The sequence below is a fragment of the Aplidium turbinatum genome, chromosome 1 (assembly GCF_918807975.1).
Source record: "Aplidium turbinatum chromosome 1, kaAplTurb1.1, whole genome shotgun sequence".
Taxonomy (NCBI): domain Eukaryota; kingdom Metazoa; phylum Chordata; class Ascidiacea; order Aplousobranchia; family Polyclinidae; genus Aplidium; species Aplidium turbinatum.
In genome coordinates this window covers 44,136,265-44,154,842 of record NC_137472.1, presented here as the reverse complement: position 1 = coordinate 44,154,842, position 18,578 = coordinate 44,136,265, and the positions used below count along the sequence as shown (strand labels likewise).

The window sequence follows — 18,578 nt, the reverse complement described above, 5'->3', positions numbered from 1 at the left end:
ACTAGGAAAACGGTCAAGAGGAGCTCAAAGATTCACATTTTGCACAATTTTCAACCACATATCAAAAACCCTATTAAAATTTGGCAAGGCGCACGAGATCGATTTAACTGGAACATTATTGTACTGTACATCGAGGGTTGTACCTATCAGCCATGATACCTACAGAGAGAGATGTTAAAAAACAAAATACCCTACCTTGTGGGCCTAACTGGCAAAAAGATAAAAACGGTGGCAAAGATTGATAGCTGAAGTTTAAATCAAAACACAACTTACGCAGTCTTGAAGGTTGGGATTAAGAGTCGGTTTGTAGCGGATCCAGTAGCAATGAAACTCAAGAAAGCAACGTTTCAATGGAGTTAAATGATGACACAGACGTAGATAGCAATTGCGAGAAATATGTTCATTGCTGGAGTGGATGATTTTGGATATGATGGAATATTTCTCAAAAGATTGCCCAGTAAATTTATGGGTGACAAATCGTTTGTTATCAACATAAATAACATGGTGTCATTTGTTAGCGATAACATTGTCTTCAAACTGTCAACACCAAGTCAAGTGGGCAGGGCCTTTGAGAGAAATCAGGATTAGACGGGAAAAAACACAAAAAATGTGCCTCCAAAAATTTTTTCAGCAAGTTTCTGTTGGTTAAGCAAAAATAGTAGGCCTACGCTCTTAGCCAAAACAGCACCAGTTTTTAAGTTTGATCAACAGAAACCGTTCAGTGACACAGAAATCAGTAGACTTAACAGGATCACATTTTATGCCTTGTAATAGTTTAAAATAGCCTACCTTGATATGAGAATGATTTGTTCTTGGTAAGTGATAAACATCTTAAGTAGCATCAACAATGATGGAAAAATACTTGGAAATACCTTTTTCATTCAAAAAATTGTTCATTTTGAAGTTGGTACATGTATATTTTAGTAACAAAAATGGGCCCTAGGCTACTCAAAAATAAAAAAATCGAAAAACTACTCGTTTTTCTTTTACAATGTTAGGCCAGCGGGGAAATTTGCCTAACTTCCCCCATCTCGGAACTCCTGCAAATGGAAGACACAAAACGCATAGAATGTCAACTAGTCTTCAATTGCAATCTGGAACATTGAATATTTTGACGGTCATAATGTAGACTAATGAGATGTTTTTATCTCATGCAACTTTAAGCCAGTAACATAGGCTATTATAAACTAACAAAACAAACTCGTCGAGTGGTTTATTAAGATCTACTTCATAACACAGCAGGTTACCGTAGCATGATAGTCAAATTTTCGTTTAAACCACCAAGGTAAATTTTGTAACTTTGTAGTTTATACTTTGCTTGAATGTGCAATCTGCTTTGAATCCCAGGTTCTATTAAGTTTTCTGGCTGACTCTTCATGTACTGTAGTTGATATTATGTAATTTTTGTTTTATTCCTTCGATATTTGCAATCAGTGTTCATTTTTTTGTTGCCGGCATCACAAAAACAAGAAACTTTCTTCTTGCACAACAAAAACCTCAAGCATGGAAACATGTTCAAATTCCAATGGAATAGTATTGCTTGAATGCTGGGGCAATAGTCTACTGTAGATAACCTTCATTATTTTATGATTGATGTGCATACTGAGTGTTGAGCGACACCAGAAATCTGTATTAACCTGTTTTGATGTGTTATTATTATTATATCAATAATAAATATGCTTTAAATTTGTGTTTTCAATGATTAATAAATGTGGCTTAACTAACCCTTGTAAGAGGCACAACTAACCATCACTGTGGTGTTTGTTAAGCCTTTTGACTACTAGCTTTGGAATGCCTGTAGATCTGGTTGCGGTCGTTCAATAAGGCCCATGCTTCATGCAGAAGTTGTTTGAGATACGACAGATGTAAAGTACCGAAAATGAAAAAATAAAAACAGCTCATATGAAAAAATTTGCAAAAATGCCAAAAGCGGCTCAACTAACCCGACCTTCCCCTATTCAGTTATTAGCTTTGTGGATAGGTTCTCATCACAGTAAGCCTTCTTTTCTTTCTCTTGTGGGTAAAGTTGAGCGGTGTTTATCAACAAGCAACCAGCTGTCGGGATTGAACCAAGTTTGCATTATTGAAACGTCTTATCCGGTGCGCCATCCAACCGCAGACTTTAGCTTACCGTTTAAAATTAGTTTTCAAACCAGAAAACTGATATTAAAGCCAAGCAAAATAAATAAAAAAACTTGAAAATAATTAGCTCTTTTGAATATTAGGCAAAAAAAATGAATTTATTAATTTTTCACTAATAAGAAACACATAATTGAAAATTATCATCTCAGCATCGAATCATCTAAAAAGCTGAAAACTTTCCATCTTCTGAGAAGTCGGTTACTTTCTGTTCGTGAGATAAGCCCCATTTGCAATATAAAACTTTCGATTAACCAAAAAGAACAGCTGAGCAAGATAGGTGCAAATGTTTTTGTTTAGGCTGGTCCTTTTCAATCTTTAGAAACACGGTTCGCACTTTTTTATTTCGCAAAAATTTCATCTACACAAATCAACCAGAATTAGTTTACAACCCTTTATTTTCCTTATTTGTGAAACAACAACGCAAAAATTTGTTCATTAAAAATATGCATCTAAACCAATTTTAAAAACAACTATGCTTTTGCAATAGTTGTGAGAAACAACACGACAAAGTAAAGGCAAGGCAGTAATCAAATCATTATGTCAGTGGGCGATCGGTTCACATGAACAAAATGCAAGCACATGACAAAGCAAAAAGTGTTATAAAAATTCGGGGCTTTTACCCCTGGCCTTGAACTGAGCAAAAGTAAAAGACTTTAGAAACTACAATCGTCTTGTGAAATAGGCACAATATAAAAGTCTTTTGTTGGTGTGCAGTAGCCTACCGTAATATATTATGATGCAAAGTAACACCATCAATTTTTTCAAAGTTTAAAGCATGTCTATAAATTTAGGCTGTAGGCTATGCATCTAAAATTGTAAAAAAATGCAGTTTTACTACTTACAAACAACAATAACGCATGTTTAATTGTTTATGCGACCAACCTACTAAATCTATAGTTTTCTATAGTTATACAACTACAACATACAGAAAAACATTCTTAGATTTTATATGTTCAGAAAATTCATCTACCACTTTAAAGTTTTATCTAAAATACAAATGCTTTATTGCTTCTATATTATGCTATCATGCCTTACACGGGAGAGGCTAGGAGCATGTTGTTGCCCAAAATTTATCTTTCTTACCTAGCATTTGTTGTCCATAGACAAGTCTCAAGGGTAGGCCTATACATGGAACAGTTCAAACAAAGTAACTCCAGGTTTAGGTATCAATATGTTGCACATGTCATCCAAGTGACTCCTTACGTCTTGTCTTTTTTTTTTGTGTGTTTTTGGTTTTAATATGGACAACCTTGTCTGATACAAATAAATAATAATAATAAAATCAAACGTGCTATCAGAAATAAGCTGGAGTTTGCTGTTTGTTTTCCATTGCGACAAAATTATTTGGCTACCAGAAGATGATAGATTGATAGTAAGGAAGCACAGTTCGGTTCACAAAGTCAAGCTTAAACCAAAAACCAATTTTTAATAGATGAGTTTTGGGTCTTATTATGTGATCTCTTTCATTCCTGGTCTATGCATAAGGACCTTCTGATGATTCTCCTTTTAGGTGAAACAGGCTGTCAAGGGTTTTTTAACTTTGCTTGGCATTGAGCACTTTTTGCAGCATTAACAGTATTTGCCGAAACACGCCTTTGAATAGTTTCCTTCTCTTCAAATTAACATGTACTTTAAAGGGTAAACGTTAATATCTTAAAATTGATTCAAAATTTTTTTTTTCACTTAATAGTTTTTATTGGTTAGTTTAGTTAACGTAAAATTGAGTGAGTATCCTATGTACATAAAGCAAGATAATTGTTACTTCAATTCAAGTTATAATCTGAGTTGGGTTTATTCAATATCATTTACAAGCAAGTTCCTAAATGCAAAATATTTGGTTTTGCAGGTTTTGCCACCTTTTCCCGTTCATTAACGTGCTGGTAGGTCTATATCAATTTTTGTAGTTAGTATCTTTGTCGTCCGGACGCGTTAATGACGAAAAATAAAATGATTGATTGAATGATTGATTGATTGATATTCTTGTTAAGAGCTCCATTTTTTTTTTTTGGAAACGCCTAGAGATTCGACAATTGCAAACCGTCCTGTCTCAATATTGATTCTAAAAACTTAGTTTGTGACAGATTTTTATAAAGTTTTAAACAAAAATCATCTACGATCTAACCAAGTGAGATAGAAATGGAAACTTTTGTTGCAAGAAACTTTGGTTTTTGCACGCAAAAAAATTAACATTTGTGTAAGATGTTTTTACGATTTTCTACCATGCACTTTAAGCTAAACTCGTGATACGCATTGCTGTAAATAACAGGACAACATTCAAGATAAATTTGACTTCAAGGCTTTTACCGCTTTACGCAGACTCGTATAAACACAACGTCATCACGGACGTAATCACGTGACTTCAGCAAGGCATGTGATACAAATTTTTGTGGGCCAAAGCTTGGATTCGCTTCCGAAGTAGGTCTTCCAAGAAAAGGTAAATTTTCCTGAAAAGTATATAGGCTACTGTTATTAAACTCTATGTTTTTTTTAAATTGCAAACAAGTTAAACTAACAGATTGACCCTTCTATGAATTTTACGCTTAATTCATATGAAAAACTTTTATTTTTAAACAGCATTTATTCGCAGGTAGTCTACCTCATTTTTTCTGTAACAAATATCACTCTAGTTGAAAGAATCTCGAAGATCAAAATATGTGAGTTATGCAAGTAAGAGGACACAAACAACTTGTTCCATTATTTCAGCCTACTTTGCAGGAATTGCTACGCAACGTGTACGAGAAATCAGAGCGTCCTCTCGGGTCTTGACTCTGATCAACCAAAATGAAGTCCATGTTGAGTGCAAATGGCCAGATTTGCAGAGCATCATACTCTCCCTTGCATATTCGAACGTAAAGAGACACGAATTTGCCTTTAGCTATAAAAATGCAATTATAAAAGCGAAATAGGTTACATCTTCAACTCTAATGTTGCTAAAGTAATTAAAATGATCTAGTTTGAAGTCGTCGACCATTATTGTAATTGTCATAGCCGATGCAGCTTTTGAAAAACCATGTAGTAGATGTTGAGCTAGCAAATTTTACTAGTTTTTGTGGTGTAAAGTAGCTCAGACTAAATGCTTCTAAGTCGGTAATTCGTTTTTGTTTTTAAAGTATTTTCTAGCACAATTGCAGATTGCAGACTACACTCAATGCCAGCTATGCGACAAAGTAGTTTAAAATTCATAATTAGGCCAATAGTTTTCTGTAACAAAAGTAATCTTCACCATTTCTGTCTCCGTTTGGTAGTAGCGATAAGCAGAGCTTGTATTGGTGTCGGCCTGTGTAGAATGGAACGCTTTGTAAAAGTGGTCGCTTGCCAGCAACAGCATTGCTCATTTTGGAAGTCCAATCGCTAATTTTCCAAAGAAGTTGTGTTTCGCTTTCTTGAATCAAAAAGGAAAGCTGAAATAGACGAATCATGGAAAATATGTAAGCTCTTATTCAATGCATGTGACTGTAGGTGAGTGCCACCTCCCTACCATGAAATCCACTACTGGGCCTCAACTTTTTAATGACTAAAATATTTTTGCGGTAGAAATAACTAGAAATGAGTGGATCTCTCGACGGCGGTAGCCCTTTCACGGTGGAGTGTATGGGAAGGGGCGTTTAACACTCCCTTGCTTCTATTGGAATTAAACCACCGATTATAATTGGAACCAGAGGTGGAAACTACAGTAAGTTATTAATCTCAATTTTAAACGAAAGCTTTTGAAAGTTGTACGAAACATCAAGATAAAACCATGTTGAAGACAAAAGTCAACAACGCAATTCAAGATCGAAACTAAACAAATTGGTGGTTTAGAGGCGATGAAGGCCAAAATCATTACTATTATTATCTTCAATACTTTTCAACAAATATTAACGTAAGTCAACATAACAAGACAGAACACCTTGTGATTGTGCAGTTCAATTGTTTCTGCGCATTTTTTTAAGTCATTTTCTTGCGCCGATAATAGCTTTCCATGTTTGAGGACACCATCACAAAGCAATGTTATATGTTCTTTCAGGCATTGGTCCACGTGCTGAGATAAATCAGATCTCCCACCCTGCAATAGGTAGGTTACTTATAAAGGTGTAGAATATCAAAGATGATCTTCTTTCACTACAGCAATAAATTGCAGAAGCTTACATGGATCATTGTGTGCAAAATAAATGGCAATTACGCAATTAGGCCAAATGGCAATTAGTAAGTGGAACGTCTGAACATACTTAGCCTAGCAGTTGGAATTCTGCGCTGACGTGATAAAAAATATTACGTCGTATATCAAGACCTCCTCTAAAGATAGCTTTGCGTATATGACTATCTTTATGATTTACTTATGACAATTCTTAATTAAATGAACAATTTGTAAGAAGGGTCCGTATTTGTCAAAGAATAATATCTTATCTTTTCGATAAGCATTCACCTTGAACGAGCAACCTAGCATCTCATATGGACAGGAGAATTCAGCCAGGGTACATTCTGTGTTGAGATGATTGCCCACTTCTTCTCGTGGTATTTCCTGAACAAGAAAAACGATGTTCAGATTTATCAATCTAACAGTTTTCGAAAAGAACGAGAAATACAAATGACTTTTAAGTAGACTATTAGGGTATTTTGCACTTTACTGGAATGTTTTCTTTTGCAACCGAAATATATTGTAGGCTAATAAGCTTTCACAGCACGGCGGAGTTTAGTTTTCGGTTTGAAAGTTATCTTTATAACTGGTCCAAGAAAAAGTAAGATTTCCTGATTCTACAATGTAAGGATGCGTTGTGGCACTATGAACAATCAAAAAACATTTATTTTATGTTTTGCAGCTCACCATTTTGCCACAAGATTTTGGGCATGAAACAGGCAGTCTCGGGCAATCCTTTAAATGTTCTATTTCTTGTTCAGCGCTGATATTTCGTTTGCAAAATTCACACAAGACAGGTCTCATTGGACATTCTGACGAGATATGGGTGCTCATCAGCCGCTGGGGACATCGATGATTGCATCCGTTTGAACACACTGCTTCCGAATGGTCACAAGTTTTGAAGTGCTCCTGCAACAAAACGTCGTAGGCTATGCAAACGTTTCTCGATGGATATAAATTATAACTGTTCAAAACATATTTTGAAACATTTCTTTTTCAGTTAATAAGGACTTAATCTCGATTTTGTTTCGAAATGGATTTCTTATTAGCGTCGAGTGATGTCTAAGGTCGCTTCGAAGTCTCGTCGATTAGAAAGCGATTTAGTTTCGCCATGCGTTTCTGAAACTAAAGAGAATCTTAAAACAAAGAATACGAGCAGTAGCCTAAACTTTAAAAAAGCGTAATCTCAAAAAATGTTTTTGAAGATTTTCCATTTAGTCTGTCTTACGATTGAACAAAGCAAAAGTTAGGGTACATCTATTTCGAATATTTCTAATCAAAAAATTATAAAACCACAAAAAATCTTTGTCTTGACTTTATTCTGCTTCAATCAAATTTTAGTAAACAAAATTTGTTTTCATTCCACGTTGCTTTCGCAGAAAAACTCTTCATCGTTTTGAACAGCCTGCTATGAATGTCCGCCAGTCCACTATCAATAATTTATTAAAATATTGAAAAGACTGTTATTGTTCTCATAAAGTGCTTTATTATTGCCAAACTTCTCGGAACTTTTTTCTTGTTAGCCACCTGGCTGGCGAACATTAGTCATCTGTTGAGGGGAATGATTGGCTCAGCATCACCAGAACTGCACCAAGCCTCCTAGAATCCCTACTCATGTGCGCTCTTTTACTGCAGTTGTGAGTGCTACAGTATTGTGTTAATAGCCAAAAATCCTTTCTTTTCCATCTCTGTTACGTTAGCGCTCTTCAACTTTTTTTCAACGAAGAACCCCAGATTTACTTTCGTGTTTGTAACGGAAGGTCGACTAATAAAAATAATAAGGGAATAACGTTCTTGTTTTAATAGTAGCCTATAGGCTATAGGAAGGCTTCCCAAACTTTTTTGCTCGCGACCCCTTTTAAAGGCATACTAAATGAAATTTTCAAACGGGAATTAAGCATTGAAATGCGTAAACTGAACATTCAAGAATAGCCTACATTTCAAAAATAATTACCGAAAAAAAATTGTTTTCAATGGCGCTGGCAAGGCCCAAAGTCCAATGTTTCAGTTATTTTCATTTTTTTTTCAAAATGACTAAAAAGTGCAAACACAGCTCGAGAATACGTAATAAAAGACAGCAATAACAAAAGCCACGTTACAACATCTGATGTTTTAACATCAGATCTGAGGTTTTGAGCAAACTGTCTGATGTTTTGACGTTGAAATCTGATGTTTTGATGTACATACATACATAGCCTACAGTTAAATCGCCGGCAGTAACAACTGTTGCATGATTAGCTGATTGCTCGTCGTTTATTACGTAGACTGTACAGTCGCACGCTTCGCTGCTCAGGCCCATTCTGGTTTTGAAAGCTCTGAAAAAAGCACGCTCGCACTGGTGGTCAGACCGCAATGGGGCAAAATTTTATTGAAAATCGTTTTATGGTAGCAAGTTAAACACAAAGAACGTGGAAAATCGCCAAGTCAGGTTTTTCCTTTAGTATCCCTTTAACTCCTAAAATGTTTCGCGGTCCCTTACGATTAAAACGACGAATAGTGCGAAATGTAGGCTACATTTGTGATGTTTATTGAAAAGCTTAAATCTAACGAAAACCAAAAAGAATTTACCGTTCTCAGTTCACTTTGTTTTTATTTATTTCTGACCATAACAACGAAGCCTATGGGCACTGGGCAGCCTACTGGAAACAAAACAAAAAAGCAAATACATTTACCATTGTGAACAAAGCAAGTCCAGCCGTGGTTCAGTGCTTGTTAATGCACGTCTCAAGGCGGTTCAATGTTGTTTAGGTTGACACGGTAGGCGAAGTGAGAACATTTCAGATAAATCATTTTGAAATTTTGGTTTGCAGATGTTCAATTTTTTGATAAACGCATCGATTTTAGATTTCAGTGCAAAATATTGATGTCTTCTGAGAGACAAATTAAATTCGTTCAGTTTTTCAAACAAATCTGACATTTGGCATATTTCCAAAAGCTAGATGTCATTGCGAAAATGGTGAACCAAGACTGAATTTTATTCTGTTGGAAAAATCACGATTTCGGTTTTCAACGTTTATAGGCTAGCCATTAAAGCTTCGACTTTTGAAAGCCACTTCACTTCACGATGCAGTAAAAGAGTTTTTATAATAACTCCGATTCCATTTCAACTCTTAGGGCGGAATTCAGAAACCAGACTTAAGGCGGCTTAAGTCTGTCTGGACAAAATTCTGCGTTAAGCGTCGATTTTGCGATTCAGAAAGCAGACTTACGCTTTAGCAAGGCTTATACTCGGCTTAAAAGCCGAAAGATATAAGCCACCTGCGAAGGTGGTTTAAGCCTCTGTTGAAGGAAAAAGTGTTTGGCTAATACTGGAAGTATTGAAAGTAGGAGGTTTGTTACAGCATTTTTTTTTTAAATAGACCGTCTGGTGCAAAGGCCACGAGACTTTTTTGATAGTTTTTAATGTGAAACAGGTGTGCCTGTTATCTTAGCTTGGTTGCAGGCAGAGTTTCGGTCTGACAGTTGGCTTGATTGTTGAATAACTAGACTGCTTTCAGACGCTGACAATAGTAGGTTACTAGTGTTATTGCTGGTGGTGTAAATTTTGAAATGCCTATTTTGTGTTGTTGAATAACCAGACCCTGACACGCAGTTTAGTAATACTGCTTGTAACATCACTTTTGCAAACATACAATTGTGATTGGTCATACTTTTTCCTTTGTCTGCAATGCCAGGAAAAAACAAGTCTATTAACTATCTCACATTTGACAGTTTTCAAACCAAAGGGAGTCTATGCGCCCGCCCTTTTAGTCATAAACTGGCAACAGTATTCCTACAATTGTACTATTTTTAACTTTCAAGGCATCAAAAATAACCTGAGTTATCTGATTCTTTCAAATTGATGAATTATTGCAAACGAAAACCATGTGCGTATTGGCATAACGTTGTTTCAGTGCGTAATGAGTATTACTTGCTTGTGAGGGAAATTTTTGTGCCAGATCTGTTGCGTCATGGATTACTTGGCATCTACGTTAACGAACGACTTACTGATGCAACTACAACGTTTCTATTTCAACGTCACAAAAAACGACTTTTTTCTAGTTGTAGGTTTAAATAGCACAACATTGCATTATTTGTTGATTTAGCATGAATATAGCTCAGCTATACGCAAGCACTTCTTCGCGTCAGTTAACTATCGCTAAGATATGAACTACTAAATTCAGTGAGCAACTTGATGAGCGAGTTTACTGCGCTTTTAGATAAACATAGTTTATACAAATTCCCGTAACCCTTTAATGTAAATTGCATTATCATTTCTTATTTCAATAAAAATACCAAGAGTATTTAATTACAACAATTCTGAACGCCAACTGCTTATTGACCTCATCAAAGACTTTCCAGTGGTGGAAAATAAATAAAAAAATGATAAAAAAGCCTTTCCAAAATAATCAAGCGAGGAATGATTTAACTAAAGTTTTTGACGCGAACAGCTCTACTGAAAGGACCACCCAGAGAGCAAAACTCGTTATATTTACATTGATTCAACGTCTGCAGGCGTTGAATCAATGTAAAAATGACGAATCTTGCTGTCTGGGCACAGATCAGCTGAAAAAGTTAGGTTTAGTTAGTCCATCTGAAACATGGCGTTATTGACACAGGTTTTGGTTTGATATTTAGGTCACAGTATATTATTGCATATAATTGTATTTTCGTTTTCTCACAAATTTGCAAACCATTGCTTTTAGGCAACTCTTCGATGAAGAGTATGCAAATATTCACATTGAAAGGCCTGTTCGCAATCATGCAAATCCTTTTAATCAACTTAACGACAAGCAGTTTTGTCAACGTATCCGTCTTAGCAAAACTGCAACTATGGAACTCTTTGAATTGTTTAAAAATGACGAAACGTTGACAGCCCGATTGCATGCAATACCGCCCATACTGCAGCTATTGATAAGCCTTCGATTTTTTGCAACTGGCCATTTCCAGAGAAGCGATGGCAACTTGGCCGGGGTTAGTCAAAGTTCTGTTTGCAGAATTGTAGCGCGCATTTCTCGGTGCATACCCATTGTCACCCAATAGGATTCCATCAATTTCTCCATTCTCAAATTTATCTCGAATGATGCTGTTGTCAAAAATCCGCGCATCATGTGTCAATCCTGGCCATGATTGTGCAAGCAAAGTCAAAGCTTTCCTATTTAGGCATCAAAAATAACTTGAGTAACCTGATTCTTTCAAATTTATGAATTATTGTAAACGAAAGCCATTTGCATATTGGCATAACGTTGTTTTACGTTGTTTCATTGTTAAATGAGTATTCCTTGCTTGTGAATGAACTTTTTGTGCTAGATCTGTTGCGTCATGGATTACTTGGCATCTACGTTAGTTAACGAACGACTTACTGATGCAACTATAACGTATTTCAACATCATAAAAAAGTGCTTTTTTCTAGTTGTGAGTTTAAAGCACATGCTAGATCTGTTGCGACATGGATTACTTGGCATCTACGTTAGTTAACGAACGACTTACTGATGCAACTATAACGTATTTCAACATCATAAAAAAGTGCTTTTTTCTAGTTGTGAGTTTAAAGCACAACATTGCCTTATTTGGTGGTTCAGCAGGAATGTAGCTCAGTTTTACAGCCTTCAGTTTCACGCTTCATTACCTCAACCAAAGAGTTGCTATAGCAATTTCTCTTTCGCGCGAAAACAAAGAGGCTTAATACGGTCTTATATAAGTCGCGCGTAAGTCGAGTTTCTGCATCGCAAATAAGCTTCTCGTATAAGCCTGGCCTATATAAGTCTGACTTACGCATAACACTGACTTATTTTGAGACGCAAATCTGAATTACGCCCTTAAATTTTCAAAAATACGGGCAGCCTATTGAGTGCGCGACTCTTAATAAAGTTAATAACTGTCACAGCATCTCGCACAGAAGTGTTTATATGCAGTACCTTGTGCAAGTTGGTATACTTTCTGCGACCCCTGAAGTTCGTTACGCGACCCCCAGTTTGGGAAGCCCTGGGCTATACCAACCAACAAGTGACGCAACAACTATCAATCTTTCTTTTTTGACTCTAAAACCGTCACCAAAAAAAGTATATTCACATGCGCTGAGTGGTCCTGGCTTGGCAGCCGTCAAATACGAAATAAAAGCGTGGATGTTGCAAGAATTGAATCTATTGCGTCACAAAGTATAGGCTAAAAACTGCAAAGAATGACAATGATGTTTGAGTCGGCATCAACGTTGAAGTTCTGTAGAACCAAAATGAGCCGAGCGAAACACAACATTACAGTAGGCTAAGTGACTGTAGTGGGGCGCTATGTAAGCTACAACAAACATGTCAAGTAATGAACGAAAATCTTCCACAAAAAAATTACAAGCTATGTAGGCTATACATAACAAAACTATAAAAGCTTTACTTTAGTTGTTTAACTTAAATATTTTACAATAAAATGTAGCAATGCGGGTTTCCTTTGCTCTGGGGCCCCCGCCCCGGTGCATTGCACCGGCGGTAGTTAAGGTCTTGTCTTCCACACTTGGTGATTGCACTTTATTTGAAGCTATTAAATGATATAGCTACGAAGATATTACCCTAAAGTTTTCTACTCGGCCTTTCCATATGCATCCCGATAGCTTGTGTGGACATTCAAGTTCTAATGCGTTGAGTTCGAGTTGAAGGCTGTCATCAACAAGGGACTGAAAAGCGAAAAGAATGATCAGCAATGACAGTATAGAAGAACTAGCCTAAACATTTTACAATAGTTCCAGAAATAAAAATGCATCTTAACTCTGTGATGACTACGTAAAACTAAAATACTGGAAAACGACTTCGGAGTTTGCAATATTTTGATAAGATTGCAGTTTTTTTAGATTGCTCATAGGCCTAACTATAGTCCTTACTTTGTGTAAGATTGCTCTATCACCAAGTCTAGTATTTCAGAAAAGGTGCATATAAATATCCCATGTACTTTACATAGGCCTATATGCAGAGATGTACGTATGCGCCGCAAATTCTACGCCGCATACATGCGGCGTAGACTTTTTGTTTGCGCTAACGTTTGCGGCCACATTTTTTTGGATAGTTTGCGCTTGAGGATGCGCCGTAAAGTTTTCGCGGTTTTTTAGCGCATAGCGTCAACGCATACTTTTTAATGTCTTAGTTGTTGTTTGCAATTTTTTTTGTCAAACTGCAAAATGTTAACGTCTTGCAATTGCCCATTGTTCTAGTGTTGTGTCACAGTGTCATCTATTGTTCAGTCAGCTGGAGTTTGTTTGTATATCGCACTGCCTTTGACGCTAGAGTCCCACGTGGAGACTGAAGTCTTGCAGAAAAAAAGAAAGAATTAGTTAAAACAACTTAGGCCTACTGAGAAATTACTTAGTAAATTACGGGTCAAAACAGGAATGTAATGTAAGCAAGCAAGTAGGTAGGTTGGTAATGCCGCTCCATGTAAAATGTAAACAATGACTTGGCTTCGTAGTGTGAAATTTTTTTAAGCAAGCAGTGTTGAAGGCGTTTGTAAGCAATTGTGAGCACTTTAATTTATATTAGTTAAGTCTTGCATTTTGGGGCAAATCAGAAACTTCTCAGGCAATGAGCAGTGCATCCTATGTATCTAAACAAACTCAAATATTTGGTCTCCGACCGTGATTGCTTGCATGATGTTGTACTCTGTATGTTATATGTAGTACATTACTTTGCCGATTATTCTTGTTGTAGGCTAGGCTATGTAGCGTAGACTGCGTAGTAATGTGTAGGCCTACATACAGTAGGCTATCAAGCTAAGGTAATTTTTACTTGACAATTTATACATTCTGTTGCGTAAGTATGTAATTATATATGTTTTGTAACTTGATGAGCAGTTTAGCAAAACATGCATCCAGAGGCCAATTGTGAGAGGCTTTTGAGTAGCCTACTGCTAATAACACTAGTTTGTTTGTTTGTTGTTTGTTTGTTTATCTTTATCTTGCATTGCGGGAAAGCGGACTTGAGCGCTATGCATCGGTGTACGCCTTCCGACGTACACCTGACCCACGCTGCAGCCGACGGCAATGTCTGTTTCCGGTTGTCTACTCTATTTATAACTTAAATTTGGTACTACCCATTACTCGAAATCGATCACTGGGTAGAGGCAATTATCGTAAAGTTTCTTACCCAGAGAAACAACAGCAAGTGCGGGTGGCTGGAGTCGAACATACAGGCTCTCGACTGCGAGCCCAACGCGCTAACCACTCGGCCATTGCTGCCGGCTGCCGACTAACAATAAACAAAAAAGGAATTCAGTGAGTATCTAACAAACTTTACAAAAATGTTTTTTTTTACTTTAATTCAAACAAACAAAAGTGGAAGAGCAAACCGGGGTTGTATTGCTACAGGGGTGTCAAAATATATTTTTTCGTTTTCATCATTATTAATGCTAGTAATGCTAACTATCCCTGAATGCTAATAACAAAGAGTTGTGCAGTTCAGAATCTAAACTTGCTTGTGTCTGGCAGTTTTGTCTTCCATTAACCCACTTTTTAAAAATCTTATCAGAAAAAAGCATGGAGCTTACTGAGAGAATTATGGCATTAAAAGCAATATTAGTCTTATTCAAACGGAATTATTTTAAAAAGAGTGTTTTTTATAATGGATTTTTAGGGAGCGACAGTTAGTATATTACTAGGAGCGACAGTTAGTATAATAATAGAATTTTCTTGATAGGCATATGCTACAGTTTCTTACACTTTACTATTGTAGGCCTATTCAGGGAATAACTTACGGTAATACTAATCTCCAAGTGAAATGGAGCATGATAATACAAATCCATGGCCCTACATGGAAAAGTATTTTAAGCTCTTCTTCGAAAGGCAAAAACTTATATTTTTAATGCCAGATGTGCCTTCCGGCCAAAAAGATAATTTCTTGTAACGAGAAATCGCGAAGTGGCTTGAAAAGTGTGTTGTTTCGAGTGGTTTATACCGTGTGAATGTTTGGCACCTAGCAAACAAAATGAGTATGCGCTAGAGTATGCGCTAACGCTGACGCCGCCAACTTTTTTTACAAGTTGCGTTGACGCATGCGGCGTATAGTTTTTCAAACGTTTGCGTTTGCGCTGACGGCGTCAATATTTTTTGTATGCGCGTACATCACTGCCTATATGCTACTGTAGAAAACCCAAGCCCGTCAATTGACGGTAGTAATAAACATTGGATCGCTTAAAAAAAGCTTCATCTTTAAAGACTTTAACTTGACCAAATGATTTTACAACATACCATTACCACCGCTTTTGGTTAAAATGTTGCTGAAAAGCATTTTCTAGTTTAAAAAAGTTGCATTTTTATGTTTTTCTCTGACGGTCAACAAGAAAGCGTTTGGCAAAAGAAACCACACAGCTGCAGACGTTGCAATATAATTCATTGGAATTTATTGCTGGGACTTTGCATAAACTCGCCAGGAAAATCTTGAAGTATAGATCTAAATGCACTGGAAGCTTTAACTTTTGGCATCATGAATTATTCTGCATGAAACAACCTTATTTACCTCACAAGTTAAAGCAAAATCTATATCCCTGTCGAGTCACATTTTCACTATAGCAGGGGTAAGCAACCTGTGGGCCAAATGCGGCCCGAGAAGCGAAAACATTTGGCCCGTGGCAAGCTTTGATTTCTGGCTTGGGCAAAAAATATTCTTGAAATGACACATACCGATTCAGCAAATTTGTCAAGTTTTGTAATCGCACTGCTGTAATTATGTTTTTAGATGATTTTAACTGCGTATTAAGAGAAAAGAGACCTGTTCTACTTTATCGAAGTGCGTTGGCTAAGCAAGGGCAGCATGCTCAGACGATTTTGTGATCTGAGGGTAAAAGTCATAGCCTACATTTGTTAAAAATCAAAAATGCACCCAGTTCATGAAATGAAAAACAAAGCCAGTTGTGTGGTCTAGTTTTCTTGTATTTTGGTTATCTTGAAACTAAATTGCTTTCTTTTTGTGGTGGAGATAGTCGGTGAGAAATGCAAGTTTGACCCGCGGTCTGACACGGATAGGCTAATATATTAGGCCGGGAAGTATGAAAGGTTGCATACCTCTCGCTCTGCTCTATTGCCAACCGCACAACAATCACATAGGTTATGTCAAGGAGCTCGCTTATTGCACAATATACTGAACACTAACATAAAATAATTTGTTGACTCTTACTGCACTGTCATGGAATAATAGAGCTAGTCTATAGCCTATTAGTCGAACACAAGCCACAGTAACCGAGATGCTTCTGCCTCACCTAACAAGTTTAGTGCAAAGGCAAGGTGATGTCTGTGGTGATTGCACTATCGCTTAATGTGAGGTTACGTTAAAGAGTCAGCACAGATTGAGATTGATGAACAAGAATTTATTAAAGCATCAATTTTTCTCAACTTTCAAAAGAAAACATTTGATCAGGGCTTGTCAATTACAATTGAGTTTATTCACCTAAAATTGAAAATTTGACCTCACGATAAAAAACTGACTTTTTATTGGCCTATCAAATTAAGAGTTTGCAACTTAGACCTACTCCTTGTATCCAAAACTGGTACTTAGGCTAAACCACATCGCAACAACTTAGTAATAAAAACTTGACTTTAATTGCCCTACTGATCACATAATAGCTACCGTTTAAAAATCTTTTGAAAGATGTAAACACAAGAAAGTCAATTGCGAGAATATGACTCACGTCTGAATGAAATGACAATCCCCATGTCCTACAAAAGTTTATTGCGAGAGCAATATCATAAAATTTACCTTGCGAAAAGTCATTCAATGGAATTGATTCAATTTAAACTGAATAATTAACTTTTTTCTCGAGATCGTGAATGCTAATAATTAGTCCTATTTTTTTTATATATTTTTTCTTGGTTTAAGCCAAAAATCTCTCCAAAACATATTTTTGAACACATTTGGTGTATCGACCATCTATTTTTTTTTTCTATTTTATTAGCGAAGATCCTGTTAAACCTTCACAGGAGGCTTAACCGTTGGCGAAACTACTACAGTAGCTTATATATGACATGTTATCACACAACCCCAGCTTAAACTTGAAGCTGATAGCCTACTCCACTAAAAAGTTTTGGATCTTTACATGAAAAGAATGAAAAAATTGGTAACGATTCAATTTTTTTTATAATAAGCCTCTCGTTCTTTTTAGAAAGGCATTATCTAAAAAAATTTTCCTGAGTAAAATAACTTTTATAAACTTGCCTCCTCCCTGATGAAAGGTTTTCCGTCGGAAGGACAGACACTTTTCTTTCGACACAGATCTCCAAGGCAGGATGAGCAAACATGATGATCGCATTGCGATAGCGAGACTGGAAAATGAAGGACACGAAGACAGCTTGCGCATAAAAATCTGGAAAAAGTGTGTGTCCTTTAGAGTATAGACTAACCGATGAGCTTAATTTAATGTCAATTAAGATAACTTTTCAGGAAACAAAACATTGTTTCTGTGGCAGTGAAAGTAAGCGGTCATAATCGGTCTTTAAAGCACGACACCTTGATAGGCTACTTCGAGGTTTGAACTCTGACTAGCTTGCACAACTAATGACATGAAGTTTTTTTTTAATGTTTTTAAATTACTTTAATGCTTTTTCTTTGGCCTGTCCGTTGGTCCGATTGCCGAGGTTGATAGCGTGAAGTTTTTGTTTGTCGGGGTAAATTATTCTAGCCACTAGGTGTTGATGAAAGATCCCTGTCTTTGAAGTTATTGCTGCTTAACTGCAGACAACTGGCGATAACCACCGTGGGTTAATTTTTATCATTTCTTTTTTCATGATGAAACGTCAATTTCGTTTCGTCACTTTGATTTTTTTCTTAAATTTAATTGAATTTATTTCATTTTATTAATGAGCCAAAATGTATTCTTATTGCTACCTACCCATACTGATCGCCTAAAGGTCCGCATAATTTAATCTGACATATCAGAAGCATATCAGAAAATGTAGCAAAATTACCTTCAGATTTATCCTAATTCTTGAAAAAAGAATCCTAAGTTTTATCGGTTCCTAAAACTGCGACGGCAGTTATTTTGACCAATAACGGTAGGCTGTGTAAACTTGTGACTTGTGTTCAACCTACCTGTTTTCTAAAGGTTCGACAAACAGTTTTGCAAGCAAAGCAATTCGCCACGGTTCATCATCATCGATACTCACAGAGAAAACAGAGTTGGGAAGAGATATCTGACTTCCAGAAAAGCTCGAATCAGAACTAATGTTGCTGCTTGCGACTGAGTTTGGGCGACTGTTTATGAAGTTAAGTCGCTTTACTTTCGACGCACTCATTTTGCTCTGGTATTGATTTTTCTCTGAAATAGACTAGAACAGAACTTACAGAAAAACAAATTGTCTCTTCTCCACCTGCTG

The 18,578-nt window shown here is 36.5% G+C and overlaps 1 protein-coding gene across 1 annotated transcript; it reads right to left on the bottom strand.

The window, feature by feature from the left end:
- Positions 1-4,442: 4,442 nt before the first annotated feature.
- LOC145766171 (TNF receptor-associated factor 4-like) lies at positions 4,443-18,497 on the bottom strand. The gene is made up of 9 exons (XM_082577828.1): positions 18,295-18,497; positions 17,422-17,569; positions 12,798-12,902; positions 6,947-7,168; positions 6,548-6,643; positions 6,032-6,187; positions 5,366-5,543; positions 4,851-5,017; positions 4,443-4,586 (listed from the first exon to the last, which is right to left on the bottom strand). The coding sequence occupies exons 1-9, from the start codon at positions 18,495-18,497 to the stop codon at positions 4,443-4,445; spliced, it is 1,419 nt and encodes a 472-aa protein (XP_082433954.1).
- Between the last annotated feature and the right edge of the window lie 81 nt (positions 18,498-18,578).